Raw genomic sequence first — 17485 nt, 5'->3', positions numbered from 1 at the left:
TGACGGCGCGCACGCGCGACTTGCGCAGTCGCGCGCCGCGCAGCCACGCGCGACGCTCGCCGCCGATCTCAATTGCGCACGGGACGCGCAGCCAGCAGCATCGTTCGTTTCTGTGTTCCGACCGCGCGCTCCGATTCGGATGGTGCCCTCGGCGTGTTTCTTTTGTGACATCATGCCGCTCGGAATCCCTCGTTTTCGATCGAGTCGCTCCATTGCTCCCGTTTACCCCTCTTCTTTAAAATTTGTGCTGACACCGCGCTAGAATCCAATGAAACATTTATGTTTCTTTTCACGAATGTAGATTACGTGCGATCTCGGTCCAACTTGGGCTGAATGATCCAATAGAATATGTATGATGCGACGCGTGACGCGCTTAGTGGGAACTCACCCTTACTCTTTATCTTTTCTTATTTCCAAGAAACATAGATCAAAGTTATTCTATAATAGTTATAGTACGTTTTGTAAATGAACGTTAGTCATGCTCTGCTCTGTAAAATTGACATCAAATGTGATTCAGATTTCCATATGTTGAGAATGTTTAACACTGAAAAACTTAAAATCAAATAGCCATATTTGAACTTAGAAGTATCGTAAAAATTTTTACTTCAAACCATATTTGACTGGAAAACGTGAAATGCGTATAATCATATTCATATTATTAATACCCATTCTATTTCATCACGAAACATTGGAAGATTACAATTCACATTGTAGAAATATATTTATAGTACATATGTTTTTAATAATAGAGAAATTTTAGATTATATTTTAATTATTCATAATTTAATAATATTAAGTTTTTTTATTGTATTTTAATTGATATATACATTGATGTAGTATAATCCAGATTTTTTCTGCGATTTCTAATATTATTGATTACTTTGTTAATAATTAATATTAATATTATTTAATATTGTTTAATTAAATAATTATGTATTATGATTTCTTTTATTGTAGAGAGAAAATATCACTTTTTTTCAAATTAAGATGTTATATACTTTTGATAAATCTCTTTAATAATTTACATAAACACTTTTTATTCCAAAATTTTATTAAGACGTAATGATTTTGAATCATGTGACGTATAAAATAGATATATTGATAAAAATCAATTAAAAGGTCGCGTCATTGATTTGAAAAAGAAAGAAAATAACACAAATATTCAAATACGCTACTTTTTTATACGTATGCTTTACAAATTTTATAGAAAGTTGTTTAAATCTTAATTAAAAAGAACATACAAGTTTAAGAATCAGTAAACAATTTAATATGTATTATCTTATTCCAAAAAAAGACAATTTGCTAAACAAAAATTGAAATATATTTAAAAAGTTTACAAAAATAATTATTTGCAATCAATTTAAAACTCAATTCTTTAAAAAATATTACAGATATGATGAAACCTTTTCGAGCTTCACGCATGTAATTAATTAATTTAATTACTATCTAATATTACTGAATGCACATACGGCTTCGGGATTCATATTTCCAAAACTATGAATTCCATTTGTGGAAACAACTACCGATAATTAATCAGTAAACACAATAATACTTGAGCCATTAATAACATCTGTTAATTAATATAAAGAAATATCATGTTATTAATCGTCTCTCTCTCTACAGACATCAAAAAAGTCAAAAATCTCTTCGATTTTTAATAGCTAGTTGAGCTGAATGCGACATCTAGCGGGTGATAAACAAGTTAGAAAGTACAGAAAATTTAGTTATCAAATCAATTTAGTTATCAGCTTTAAAAGATTGTTTTGTAAAACTTGAAAGATTAAAAATAATTCTAAACAATTATTAAAAATACAAATTAAACAAATATGTGTACAAAATAAATCATAAATATATTATTTACCAATCCACAACATTATTATGTAATTATGAATGATCTTACTAATAATTATTTTAAAAATTTTAATCATATTTAACTATATGAATAGATTTTTTAATCATCAATTATTGCTATAGAAAATAACGCCAGAACAATAAATCGTGAAATAATATGCGTAGCGCTCTCTGTGATCAGAAAATAGTACTTTTTTGTTTCTACAATCGATAATTCATAAATTCGAAAGATATCTATAATTACCATTAGAAAAATGGTAAAATATTACAATTTATACATATACTTAGTACAAAAATGTTTCAAAAATTGACTTTTATTTTTTTGTAGCAATAGGAACTTTTCTTAAATTAAGCTTTCAGACGTCAAACGCTATACTTTCATGCAACTATATTCTCGATAATACAAATTATGCATATTCATTAAAAATTTTTATTCAATAATTGTCAAAAAGATATATATAAAATAATTAATTTTTTTTATTAATATCTTCGTTTTAGTTTCCATTATAATTATTGTAACATATACATATTAGAAAACCAACTTACGATTCGTATATCGAATTAAACATCGCCTTACAAAAATTGACGTGACTGTCAAAATTTCAATGATTAGCTTACAATATAATATTTCTTTCATAAATATTTGCATGCATAAACGATATAATATTCAATATTTAATTATTCTTTTATTTTTATCTATGTGTGATGAACTGAGTGTTTATAATTATCTGTGCTATATAATAACTATACATATATAAAAAATATTAAATGTGTGTGTGTGTGTGTGTGTGTGTGTGTGTGTGTGTGTGTGTGTGTGTGTGTGTGTACAATATTCTTGTATCATAAGTATGTATGCTTATTTTTATAAAGCACCTATAATAAATCATGAATTTAATTACATTTTAAGTTAAATTAAATATTTACATCAATATCCAAAATAATTGGTAATATTTATTATCTATCGAGTCCATTTGACAATCACTAGAATCAGAAAATTCATGTGAAATTCCGCGTTTCGCGTTGAACATTGCTGCGTACAAATGTGTGCATGCACGTGTATTTTATATTCAGCCATGCTAAATGAGAACTGATGTCACACATACGCACACCCACACACATGCAATGATACTCAACGCATTGATATTGAAAATTGCACTATCTTTTGAGTCTTAGTAATAATTTAGTAATCACAAAAATATACTCAAGACTAGCTTAACGTATCTTTATCACATTGAATGCAATGTCATTCATGTATAATATAAATTACATATTTAACTTTCTCAAAAATTTCCAAGAAGACTTTTTTTCGTAATTAACTTTATTACATCATAAAACATTATTGAACAATGAAATTTCTTTAAAAAATTTAGTATTATTCATATTTGAAACAGGGAAAAACTCGTTCACATATGAATAATGTGTATAACATAGTCGACACAGCAATCAATGTAATGTCATTAATAATAGTTTGTTGGTGAATTTACTAGCTACAAAACACATTACATTTATTTATGTATATAAAACTTTTAGAAATCGAAAAAATTTTGAAGATACAAGAGAAAGAGAAGGAGAATATTTTATACATAATATCATTATATTTGAAGGTGTACAAATCAAGTATTTGTGAGGTTGAATCAAATTAGATCAATCTTTGATAGTATGTTCGAAATTAAATTGAATTGTATTTGAAATTTTCATGTCGAATCAAATCAAATATCTTTAATCTGAATCGAATTCAAATAAAATTTTTTTCTGATTTACATCATGTACTAATTTAATACGTAATAAAGTATTTTCAATGATGGCGCAGATACTTTTAACCCTAAACAAAAAATTAATTACAAAAGTTTTAGAAAATAGTTACAAAAAGTGAGTGTTCAAAATAAAAATTTATAACAGATACTATAAACAAGTGTAAGGATAAATATACATAAAATAAATGTATCAAATTACAATGTATAAATCAAGATGTTACTATTAAAAAAATCATATTTTAATGGATCTTATTCGAAAAATATATAATTGGTGAAATTTTTTAAATTTTATTCTGAATTTTATGAAATCACGCGAACCTAAATGAAATGCTAAAACAAATTCATGAAAACTATTATCATCACGTATACCATTTTTGGAATAATTAACAGATTTTGAAATAATTAGAAGTTTTGGAAAGCAAACAAAAGCGTGATGTGTGCTATATGCATTACACTGTTACACTGAAGGTCCTTCACATTTTTCGATTTCGAACTTCTCGTTCTCCTCTTTGATAGATAAGCAGGCTTCAAGAATATTATTCATAGTTGATTCCTATAGTTAAGACCATCTCAAATATTGTCTTAAGATATCATTAACCAATCACAGAGTATTTTAAGATATTGCTTAACCCTTTCAGGAGCACGTTTTTTTTAGCAATTATGTCGAATAGGTCTTGTCGTATCTATGTTTTGGATCATGCTGAAATTGAATCCAAAGTCAAAATTTAAAAATTCAAAATAACGGATTCAATATGGCGGATGTCAAAATAAAAATTCAAAATTCTAGGATTTAAAAAATCTAGCCGTATTCTACACATTTGTAATAAGAAAGGTCTCTTTTAGTTTTTCGTTAAAATGCATAGTTTTCGAGAATAAAATTCCCGGAATGATATTATTGAAATTATTTTATTTGATATCTTGTAGCCACCATTTAAAATTTTACATTTTTCAAGTCATTTTCATAATCAGCAACCCAAATAATCATTAAGTATAAAATTTTATACAACTGACTTATAAATTAAGTGAATAAATCAGTTTTATTTTCCAAAAATAACATTTTTGCAATATATATTGTTCAATAAAAAATAATAACAATATACTTTCTGTAACTTTAACTTAATATGACTTAGTTCATCATCTCTAGAATCTAAAATTATAATCTGGAAGTTTATTTACATTCAACAGGCTTTTAGAACGAATTTATCGTGAAAAGGCATTTTTTGTCATTGTTTATTTATTAATAATTGCAAAATGCATGATTGATCCAAAACTCGTATAGTAGTGCAATAGTTCTAATTAACAAGTATAGAACTGCTTATTTCACGATTATACAATATAACAGACCTCAGTCATATGAAAAAGACCAAAGAAAATGAGATAGGAAGTATACTACTATCCGCCGTCTCTGAAAAGGTTAAGACTATCTTGAAATAGAATTCGACTATAAATATCAGCCTACGTCTCTTTCTTTTAGTTGTTCAGAACTCGAAACCGGCTTAGATTGATAGTAGAAATGAATGCTTTGTCGTAATCGTCGTAAAGCAAGGCAGAAGAAAACGTAAATCGCGTAAGATTATTGCAAGATAAGTCTTTCACGCCCATTCTGTAGCTTGCTTTACATTCGATTTACACGAATTAAATCCACTGTGATTCGATTCAAATTCGAACTGTTTGCACATCTCTACTATACCATGTAAATAGAAATTATTAAAAAAAATTAAATTTACGAAATAAATCCTTATTTGTATAGATTTCTCATAAAATTTCATAAAATTATTTTTGAAAAATTTAATTACATCAAGGGCTATTTTTTAAATATATTTCTACTTAGTTATACAGCTAGTTATTTATACTAGCACTAAAAATCTCAAAAATTAAATTTCTTCAAAAATTAATTGTAACAGATTTATGTACAAACTCAATTATCTAATAATTTAAAAAAAAAGATATAACTTAATAATAAAGTGTGCAAATTCTATTGCTGCATTTAAATATGTAATCATTATTGAAGCGAACTAAAGAAGAAAAAAATAACTGCGTTACATATATAATATATATATATATAATATATTATATATGTAAATAAAAGAAAAATGTGTTTACTAATAATAAAACAGTGTCACTATTATTAGGTCTACGACCTACTAACTGTATTGTATAAAACTGAATTATAAGATTGAAGATTAAACAGTGCATTTTCATTTTCCTTTTCTGATTCGATTTGAGACATTACGGGGGTAATGTTTTCTGGTAAAAGGTATTCTTCTTCTTCTTCCTTTTTCGCTACTGCTATGATCACAGTCTCAGTATCTGGTTCTTCCAATGCAATATAACTTTCTTCTGATTTCTCTTCGAGAAAATTAGCTTTTGCGTTTTTTGCGTTTTTTCTTCGCTTTTCTTTTGGTCGATTCTCATGCACTCGCATATGTCGTCGTAAATCATATTTGCCAACAAATCCCATGCCACAATTTTCACAATTAAATGGCTTGCATTCAGTGTGATTAAACATATGCCTCCTCAATGCCGCGCTAACCGTAAATGCTTTTCCACATACAGTACATACGTGGGGTTTTTCACCTGTATGCAATAATGTATGATCTCGTAATGTGGCACGTTGATTGAAGCTGTAACAATCACATAAGAACATTAACATCGTAATGTTATATTTATTCAATAAGATATATAGTAGATATCATTATAACAAAAAATGTAATTCCAAAATCTAGAAAAAATTACAAAAAAAATACTAAAATGTTATTTAAAATACAATATAAATGTTAATGAACAGTGTAATATAATAATACATTTAATACAGTTACTTTTTTAAATCACAACATATATAATTGAGTCTATGAAAACTAAGTTCATTTTTCTTAAATCATTGTGTCAATCATTCTTTATCAATAATGCCACATCATAAACCATTTTGTTTTGGCATGATTTACACAGAAAAAAAAAATATAAACATAAAAATAGGCAGTAAATATAAAACTTCTACAAGAATCACAAATCCAGAAAAATTTCTTTTTTTTTTTAATAGGTCTAAAAAATATTCAAAGTCTAAAACTTTATTCCTATACATATTATAGATGGAGAAAAATTATATTTTAAAAAAGAAAAATATAAAAAGTTTTATTAAGAATAATTTCAAAAAATTTTGCAAATAAAAAATAAAGAAAATATTACTTTGTACATCAAATATTATTTCTTTCTTTATCATCTTTATTTATTAATGTTTTACAAAAAAGGTAAATTGTAAAATATTATAGAATAATATAGAATAAATAGGCAGTAAAATATAACATTAAAAAATCAAACAAGTCAAGTTTTTTATTTTATCTTTTAAACAAATCTTCAAAATATTAATTAAAGCTATAACTTTGTTCTTAAATATAATTTAAAAATGCATATTTATTCAATAGAGAAATTTAAATTAAAGAATTTTTCTAAAAATTTAACTTCAGACTTGTTTAGTTTCTGTAAAAATCCTTTAATTTTAAATTTATACCTTTAACCCTTTGTATACACATTGAATGGTTACCATCTATAATTTTCTGATTCCTAAAAATTCAGTGCTCTGTACTTTTTAAGTACCATAATAAATAGAAAAAAAATCAAAAACTGCAAAATAAATTTTTTTTATCACAAAATATAATTTTTCAATATAAAATTTCTTAAATTTTAATACCAAAAGTATGTAAATACTTTCTATAAATATTACATATATTTATAATTTTTTTTAGAATTTTAGTTTTTAATTTAAATATTTAAAAAAATACAACTGTTTGAAAATTGCCATGGATGGCAATCACCCAGTGTATATGCAAAGATTGAAAAAATAAGTGTGTATGCAAAGAGTTAAATTATATAAATTTATATTTTTTAATTATGACACATTTTCTGCATCATTATGTCTACCTTCAAGTTTCGTTATTTGTATCAAACTGCAAATACATATGCAACAAACCTTTTACCACAGACTTCGCACGTATAGCTGCGAGGATTTGAATGTATCTTTGAGTGGTTCAACAAGTTGCCTCGTTGTGAAAATGACTTGAAACAAATGTCACATTGGAACGGCTTCTCACCAGTGTGTACACGTATATGCGTTTGTAATGTACGATTATTAGGAAAGCGTTTGTCACAGTAACTGCATGGATACTTAGGTAAATGAAGACCCTGAGGATCTAAATGGCTGATTAAATGTCGTTTATAATTGCCTTTATGATTAAATACACGTGTACACTGATTGCAGACATAGGGTGCAATGCATTCATGCGTCGTCGCATGAGTCTCTAATTCTGATTTTGATTTAAAACGACAACCGCACTTCAGACAGCGATGCCGTGAAAAGTTTGGATGGCATGCCATGTGTCTTTTCAGATATCTCTTTCTGGTGTACGCCTTTTTACAAAGGAAGCAGGAATACGGGAACTCGCCATTATGTGTTTTTACATGTGTTCGCAGTTCCCGAAGGCTCTTGCAATCCTTTTCACACACCATACAAAAGAACGGTCCGCTGACAGGGACGTGATTATCGATAGTATGTAACAATACATTTGTCAGTTGATCAAAATTCTGTAGACACAACGTGCATTGATATTCAATCCCATTTTCTTGCTGAACTTCTTTTATTCGTATAACCGCATCGCTCACACTGCCTAATATATTGTCTTTACCATCGACAAAGTAGTCAGAATCAGATCCATCACTATTCTCTACTCTTATGGATTGTTCAGTGTTCGAACTACTCTCATTAAGCTTCGTTTCTTTATTTTCATTTTGTATCGTGTCATCATATTGTTTTTGTTCATCAACATTTATCATTATTGATGTATCTTGATTTTCCCAATAAGCGCATTTATTCCTTTCGGTTGCATTAGGTTCCACTGGACTAGAAATGTACATATTACTTGAAGCCTCTTCATAATTTTCTTGTTCATTTAGGTTTTCCACTTCTTCAGTGATAAATATATTATTGCCATTTTCGATTTCTTCTTGTTCCTGCTCGAGTGTTAAGGTGTTCTCTGGCATCGATTCAATCGCAGATTTCGATATATACATTATTGTAACATCTTCTGATGGAAACATTTTCGAAATTTCTTCAGGTATACTAGTTTTTACCAAATGAACATCCATTTGGTCCTCGTTGGTTTCTTGTATAATATTATAAAAAAGCTCATTTAACTGTGAACTCTTTTTGTCATCATCCCTGTCATTTTCAATTATCTCAGATACATCCATTTCATATTGTTGTTCTTGCTTAACCTTTTTATCTGTTTTAATGTTGACACTGTCAAAAGTATCTTCACTGTATATAGATTTTTTGTCACTTAACATATTTAATTCTAAGGATTCATCTACTAGCATACCACTATCTTCTTCAATTAATTCTTTTTTCTAAAAAAAAAAAGCATAAATGTCATATAAGCATTTAAAAACACATTTTTTATGATTTCATGCTTTTAAACACACAATTTATAGAGTAATCTTTGTAAGTGCTAAAAAATTATTGAATACTTAAAGAATATTTTAAATTTACTTGTATAACTCATTTAACAGATCTAAACTACAAATTGAGAAATTTTTTTAACTTAAAAAAATATGAGGAGTTACATGATTTATTATTTATACATATGATACATCTATTTTTTTACAAGAGCTTACATAGCAATCTGTAAAATAATAATAAACAAAATTAAATAGTTTGTTTAAAATAGTAATTTATTACTACTTTAGAATGTTTTTTTATATTATTAATGAATATTAATGTGGAAAAGTTTAAAAATAATTATTCATAATAATTATTTAAATCTAATAAGCAATGTAGCCATAAATTGTTTATAACGTCATATATTAAAGAATTGTGTAATTAATCCTCCATGATTTGAATTTGTAACATATTAGTCACCATAGAGTGTCACACCCCACTGACATTTTTGGGGTTTCATTAATTATTTCCCAGTAAGCAAGAAACATTGATCAACATTTGTGAAATGTTGATCTTTAGATAAATTTTTTAAACATTGTAACTTAATGTTTCATATATATTTTAAAAATATTACTTAATAACATTGATATCCTAATATTATTAAAATAATTTTCAAACATTTATTAAATCTTATGTCATAATAATGTTGTATAGAACGTTAAGAACTACATACTTGGAAACGTTACTGTGTTAGTGAATAACATTATAATAACGTTGCAGCAATGATTTTTTGCTTACTGGATTTGCATTTTTTAACTTTTGACTGGTATTGATACATTATTAAAGAGTTCAAAAATATCTCTTTATAATTAAAATAGTGAGAATAAGCAAATATAATAGTCAAATTTAGCGTTAAACCTAGAGTTTTAGAGTGCATAAATTAGACTCAAAAATTACTTGGGGTGTACATCCCACTGTGACCATGGAGGAATTTTATACTTTCACACAAATAGCTACATTCAGCAGATAAAGCAGTTTTGCACCTGCTATATAAATCTTTAATATAACTGGTTTATACGTTTAGATCCAGTATAAACTAAAGACAAGAACTAATAATAAATTATATATTAAAAGATCTTACAATTCTAATTTTATATCTTTACAAAAAAATAAGCATATCTGCACTATTGATCCAAATTGTACATGAAAAAATATTAAGGAAAATCTATATAATATAAAAATTTTTTTTCAATAAATGAAAAGATATTAATAAAAAACAAAAAAGTGGTAAAATAACTGGTGCATAACTACTCTCAGATTAATCATAAACTTATTCTCAAATTCAACGTTCTTATTATATTATGTTTAAAAAACTGAAGAACTTATATATATATATATATATATATATATATATATATGTGTATATATATATGTCATATTTATTTCTTATCCTACTATACCTTGCACATTTGACTTTCACGTATCATTCTGAGTTTCTTGTCTGACTCTTGTACCTCTAATCTGAAGTTATACAAAATATTAGTTCGATAAGCACATTTCGGACAAAGCATGTTGGGCAGTCCATCAAATCTATCAATCTGTTGAAAAAAAGTCTTATATGTAACACATACCGTAAACTATTTATGGTAATAAAAATAACTTTCTCTCGGAGTTAACATAAATAAGTTTCATCGAATCTCAATTAGTGAATAATACAAAAAATTACTCTTTTGACATTAAATTATTAATCAAATTTATCGTGACAATTGATAAAATTAGACTTTGTTTACTGTATTAGATATTAGCCATCTGTGGACATGACTAAGGCCAGAGATCATGCAACTTTCTCTTTAGAATGGAAATGTGAAAAGTGAAAATGTTTATCACCGAAGTTAATGGAAAACTTTGTCAGTTTTCACGTTTCCCTTTCTCTCCTCCCTTCAAAAATTACGTGACTATAACGTTTGACTTTAGAGACTTGTTAAAACACTTGTTGAGGTTAGATACAGTAATTTCGTATCATCGTAACTTTTTATGCAAGTTATCGTACAAAAAGTTGCGCAATATTCTGAAATAAACAAACATTTACCTGGATGGACGTGAGCTGCGCAAGCTTGTATGGCAGATTAATCTTGCTGATGATATTATCATCATACATAGGCAACATCTTGCCACCTTCCTTCATGCACGCGCGACACTTATTCGTAAAGGAATCAATCCCCGAGCTCGGACTTTGCCACGACATGATGACGTTGAAATAATCACGAAAAGCAAGACAACAGAAACGGCAAACAATCTTGCAGAACTATCATTGGATCACAATATAACACTCGCGTTACATTAAACTACAGACTCCAGCTGACTGGGAAAATGGGTAAGCTTCCGAGCTTCATTAAGGTTGTATATATCACAACACTTCCCTAGTCAAATTACCTTCTGCATTCTATAACTAGTGAGTGGGTAGATGTTTTCCAATAAAGTATACACAGATGACCAGAGAGGAACCTGAGAATTGTCATTTCGTTGCTTCAGATGTTTCTAAAGACCTCAAATTAATAGACAGATAACCAATAATCTGTGGCGAGATGAGCGAGATTTCTAATTTTGGTACTTTTGTTATCGACAGACTTTGCCCCTAGGTTCGAATCCGAGCTATTTGACCATTATTTTATATAAAATTTTCCTATTGGTTAATTTGTTTATCAATTAGTTAATTGCATAAGAGTTAATTAAAATCTAGTTAAACTAAGTTATGGAGCTGGGTCTTATTTGTTTTGAGGTTTAATAGCTTGGATTCGAACCTTGGGGCAAAGTTTGTCGATAACAAAAGTACAAAAATAGCCGGACCATTGGCTATCTGTATTTGTGCTAAAGACCCAATAAGAGTCGTGCTATAAAGCGATCTGATCCAAATTCTGTGAGAAAAACCATAGACACGAGAAGAATATATGTATGAACATACATATATAAATCAAATATTAAATATATAATACCACCCGATCAAAAATTTTTCATGTAAAAATATATAAAAATCTGTAGAATTATGTATATCAAAAAATGTCCATGCAAAATTTTATATTGTATATTTTTATATAATTTTACATAATTTTATATACTTTTATATAATTCTGATATAGTTCTACAAATTTATACATACATTTATACATACTTTTACATGAAACATTTTTTATTGAGAAAGAATTATTCATATGTAACCATATATAATTATAAATATAATTATGTATAATTATATGTAATTATATATAATTGTAAATAAGCAATTTTTTCCCCGGCAAAAATTTTTTTATAGAAGAGTATGTATAAATCTATAAAATTATATCAAAATTATATAAAATTACATAAAAATATGTAAAATTAAATAAAAATATACAATGTAAAATTTTGCATGGACATTTTTGATACATAATTCTACAGATTTTTACATACTTTTACATGAAAAATTTTTGATCGCAATAATATTATAATTTATTATTTAGCTAATTTTTAAAAATTAAGATATTTTAATTCATATAAATAATGCTTTTCAAAAATTTTTAATCAAACTGATTTAATATAAACACAACTTTTTATTTATGCATGCAATTTTTAATTCTAATTAATTTTATAAATCAATATTTTTAACTACAAAATTAAATGAAATGATAAAATTATATTAACTACAACTTATTTAATTTAAAAAATTGATTTGATACTAATACTTATCACTTATAGTAAAGCAATTATTTATAATTAAAAATGTATTGAAATTTACTAAACTGTTCAACTAAAAAAATCGGAGTCAATTAAAGACATTACTAAAACTCTTACTAAGCATCGGATCAATTAGCGAACATGCCAATAGACCTTATAAAAAAACATACATTCTAAAAATTTACATAAAACATTATTTTATTCATATTTAGAGAACTTTCTTTAAAATTCCCCTTTACAAAAATATTCAAATTCTAACACATTTATGTAAATTATTATAGCATTTTAAAAAATCTATAGAACTTCAGATTGTTGACAATTAATATTTTTTATAGTTTTCCATAATATATTTTTTTTTAATTTTGAAGAACTTAATTTTGAAGACTTCCGTCAGAAATATTAAAATATGCAAATCAAGGTGCGTCTGCACAATTTGGTTACAAGAGACAATTTAACGTTTAAAATTTCTTGACATACGGCGGCTCAGTGAGAGAAGCATTTTATATGCAGAAACGGTAAAATTAAAAGAATTGTTGCCATCTGAAACAGAACAAATAACAAAACATAAGAATATTAAGTTAGAATAATATATAGATATTTATAGTTCTACAATATCAATTAAAAGTTATCTAAACATAAAAATTGGTTCTTTTTTCTTAATCAATGACAAAAACATAAGAATAAAAATACAGAAATATACTCAGTCCTCTAGCGCAGACAACTTCTTTTGTGTGCCTGTTATCGTAGAAAATGACATGTCTTAAATCATTTTTGCTGTAGTTTATTTTAATCTCTTTGGATCTAAAAGTTTTAAACAATTATTTAAAAATTATGTTTATGATGCAAGGAGGCCTTCGGCCCTCCCTCCAGCACTCACTTGATGATAAGTTACGACTTAATTGACATAGTTATTTCTCAACAAAGTAGGTATCATATTTTTGCACTTCTGCCCAGGGCACCCCCTATCGGCGGCAGTATAATCTGGTATTTCTATAACTTGTTATTGAAAGTTGTTTTTGAAGCATTGCCCCTTCTTAAAAGTATTTCTATATTCTATTTTTATAGTAATTTTGTTAATTAATATTGAAAAAAATCGATTTTTCCTTCCAGCAGCTATTAGACATTTACCGTAATATTGTTATAATTTTATTTAAAATTAAATAATTTCTTCGTACAATGTATTAAAAAGCAGTATTTTTAATACTTAAAAAATACAAGTATATTATAATATATAAGATTTAAAAATTATACGTAAGTATTATATAATATATAAGGTTTAAAAATCTTCCATCTACTTTTCTCTAAAAATTACTATTTGACAATTATAATAACCACCACTCCCGGTTTTTAAATCTTTTTTAAGATAAAAAAAAGTTATAACATATCACAAATTTCGCTATAATGTAACATTTTTTAAATTTATTCTTCATTATCGTGCTTTGTTAAAAATATTATATCCAACGAATTATAATAATTAGTATTCTAGTATGTTATAACATTACATATATAGTCAAAAATTTTATGAGAAATGTATCATATATATATATATATATATATATATATATATAATTATATATATAATATATATTTATATATACATTTTTATATCAAATATTTTTTATTGCAGTAATATTTATTTTACTTCTTTTTTTACTTAAAAAATTTTTTAATAATATTTTCTCTTTTAAGATTAATAATAAATGTCCTTTTCAATAAAATAAATTTATTAATACATTAATACATTTATTAATTTTAAAAGAATATTATGAAAAAATTTTTTTAAGTAAAAAAAGTAGTAAAAATAAATATTACTGCAATAAAAAATATTCGATATAAAAATTTTAGGTTCTTATTATGCTCCTATTCTAAATATAATATATAATCGATATATACATATATATATATATAATAATAAAAAACGCGAATTTTAGTTCTAATTAGAACATAAGTGTTCTAAAGAAAACTTATACCCATTAGATTTTTAGTTAATTATTAATTTTTTCACTGCTACATTTAATTTATATTTTTTAATACCTGAATCAGTTAATGTTTGTATATATACTTACGTTTGATCCATCGATAATTTGTCTTGATAATTTTTCTATGTGGGCTTTTAAACTTGCGATCTTGTATATAACTAATTGTTTCAAAGCAATGCTTACAAATTGCTTTATATTCTCTTGAGAGATGTTGCGGTAGAAGGCATTTAATTGACTATCATATTTATTCCATGTTTAAGTAAATGCCTTATAAAAAAGTGTGAGGCCAAAATAGGCAAAAGCGTAACATGCCTTGAGCCTCCACGCGCTTGTTACACACTCTCTCAATTAAAATTTTCTCTTTTATATTGATAAATAAATAAATAAATTTTAGCCAAAATTAAGCTAAGCCAAAATTGTCAAAGAAACTTTTAGTTAAAAAGTTTTACCTTCTTTCACTGCGTGTTTATCACAGAAATTAACAACACTAGATTGTGAGTTTAGATGCAGCACTAAAGAAACAGAACAAGTATTTTTGATACGTATAATTATATATAATTATATACAAAAGTATATATAATTATATATAATTATACATGAATATATATTAACGTATTTTATATATAATTATATATAACGCATTATGTATAATTATATTAAATAACTTTCAAAAAATTGTAATTGTTGCACATTCTTAATTATAATTTATAAAATATAAAACTTAATTGTCATAAATGTGATTATTTGCAAAATATTTAGAAATACGTACATTTATATAAATATATTCTTAAATCTTTTGTCTTACTAAATTAATGAATCTATCACATAATAGATTATAAAGAAATTAACAAAGGCCTTTATGCAAGGGTTTGGATTTGAGGTGCAATTAGCGATAAAGTGCTGAAATACAAATTTGAAGTAGAAGATACTTATGTATCTTATAGATACACAAGTATTTAGTCAACATATTTATTTATCGTATAGTTTGAAATTGGGCTTCGAATCACGTTTGTCATCTAAATTAATTTCTCGTCAACCACAACTGTGTAATGGTCGTGATTTTTATCAGTGTGACTTCCCACTGAACTGCCACACTTGCACTTAATTTCTACATCTTTTACATGTTTATAGTATCACTTTTTTAATGAATAATTGACATACCTTGATCAGACGCAAGTGATACTTTACAATAATATTTGATGACGGTTATACAATTTGAACTGACAATCATGTAAGTTATTGATTTTTACATAAAATATGTGTTCTATCAACAATTAGTTTAAAGAAATGCAATTTTAGCTTTAGGCTTATAATTTACTTGCATAAATCATGACGAACGAGATGGTTGCAAGAAGTTTATACTAAAAGTTTCTATTAGAAAATGTAATATTACATTAAAGGTAGTTTGTCAAAAAATTTTTGTTTTTTTCTGTCTCGTTTTTATGTTCTCCTTTTTTGTCTACTTATTTTTAAAACTGCATTATTTGAAGTACTTTTATATCCGACACATTAAATTTATAAAAAATTAGACAAATATTATATTTTCGTTTATACATTATGTTTTTACAATTATAGATTACATTTGAGAAGGACGATTAACAAGGGTCGAAACGTCGTGTTACCATATTGATTTAATAAAGTAGCCAGTCATGTCGTTCAAAATAAGCAATATTGTTTTAAATCACTGGCAAATTAAATATTATCATTTGAATTGAATACTTTTAAAATGTTACATGTTATAAAATATCATTGTAATAATATAGTATTAATATTTTGCTTATTAAGGTTGTATAAAAACCAGGAAAGACTGATAAAGTTTCAATTTGGGGGTTCGGAATTCAAGTTGTGGACTAAATGATTAGATGATAACATTAATCGCAGAATTTTAAGTTAAGCTTACTTTTTGTTTCGAAAATATAAGAAATTGAAGTATTCATTCTATGAGACTTAATGGGGGTTAATAAGAAATTATTACTTTAACCTTACCCATCTTTAAAATAAAAATAAGCCCAACTTAAATTTTTTTAAGATCATTATCTTATCATAAGTCATTATTTAGCCCAAAATGTCGGAGTTTTTGTGTCTGAAATTGCAAGTCTCAAAATGGGCGGTTTTTATCTTTTTTTTTTTTGTAAACAAGCATTGAATAAAAATCAGGCAAAATTTCAAATAATATAGTAGAACGTCGGAAAGAATATTACAAAACACTACCAGAAAATCAAGAATTCACGGACAAAGACGTCATTAAAATAATGGGAGAATTCGTAGCAGTGAATGCGGATACAGTAACTAAGGTAATCATGAAATTAAAGAATCGTAAAGCATTCGGTTCTGGAGATATTCAGGCAAAAATAATAAATAATAAATAATACAGTAACTTTAATAAGAATAATAAATTTATTTAATAAATGCATTAAAAAGAAACAAGTACCAGAGGAGTAGAAAACAGGCTATATATTATCACTGTATATAAAAAAAAAAAAAAAAAACAATGTTGTAATTACTAAAGTATAGCCATATCTATTCTAAACCGACTTTATGAAAGGATACAATATAAGAGGAATACACAGGAAACGAAACAAAGTAGATTTTGTGCTAGAAAATCACCGATAATACATTCACACAATATGACTTAGTGTGTGGAAAGTTGAAAACTGTGGAGCCGCAAAATATCCGTTTATATTGAAACAGAAACAAACTTGAAATTTACTCACAATTCCTCCTTTGAGATTTCAATCTTTGTTTTATCAATTTTTTCC

The 17485-nt window shown here is 26.2% G+C and overlaps 1 protein-coding gene across 1 annotated transcript; it reads right to left on the bottom strand.

The window, feature by feature from the left end:
* Positions 1-5724: 5724 nt before the first annotated feature.
* Positions 5725-11571, bottom strand: LOC105828628 (zinc finger protein 665). Its single transcript, XM_012667084.3, has 4 exons — positions 11126-11571; positions 10497-10634; positions 7573-9005; positions 5725-6229 (listed from the first exon to the last, which is right to left on the bottom strand). The coding sequence occupies exons 1-4, from the start codon at positions 11279-11281 to the stop codon at positions 5740-5742; spliced, it is 2217 nt and encodes a 738-aa protein (XP_012522538.1). The 5' UTR covers positions 11282-11571; the 3' UTR covers positions 5725-5739.
* Positions 11572-17485: the final 5914 nt, after the last annotated feature.

The sequence above is a fragment of the Monomorium pharaonis genome, chromosome 4 (assembly GCF_013373865.1).
Source record: "Monomorium pharaonis isolate MP-MQ-018 chromosome 4, ASM1337386v2, whole genome shotgun sequence".
Lineage (NCBI taxonomy): Eukaryota > Metazoa > Arthropoda > Insecta > Hymenoptera > Formicidae > Monomorium > Monomorium pharaonis.
This window is presented reverse-complemented; position numbering and strand designations above follow the sequence as displayed.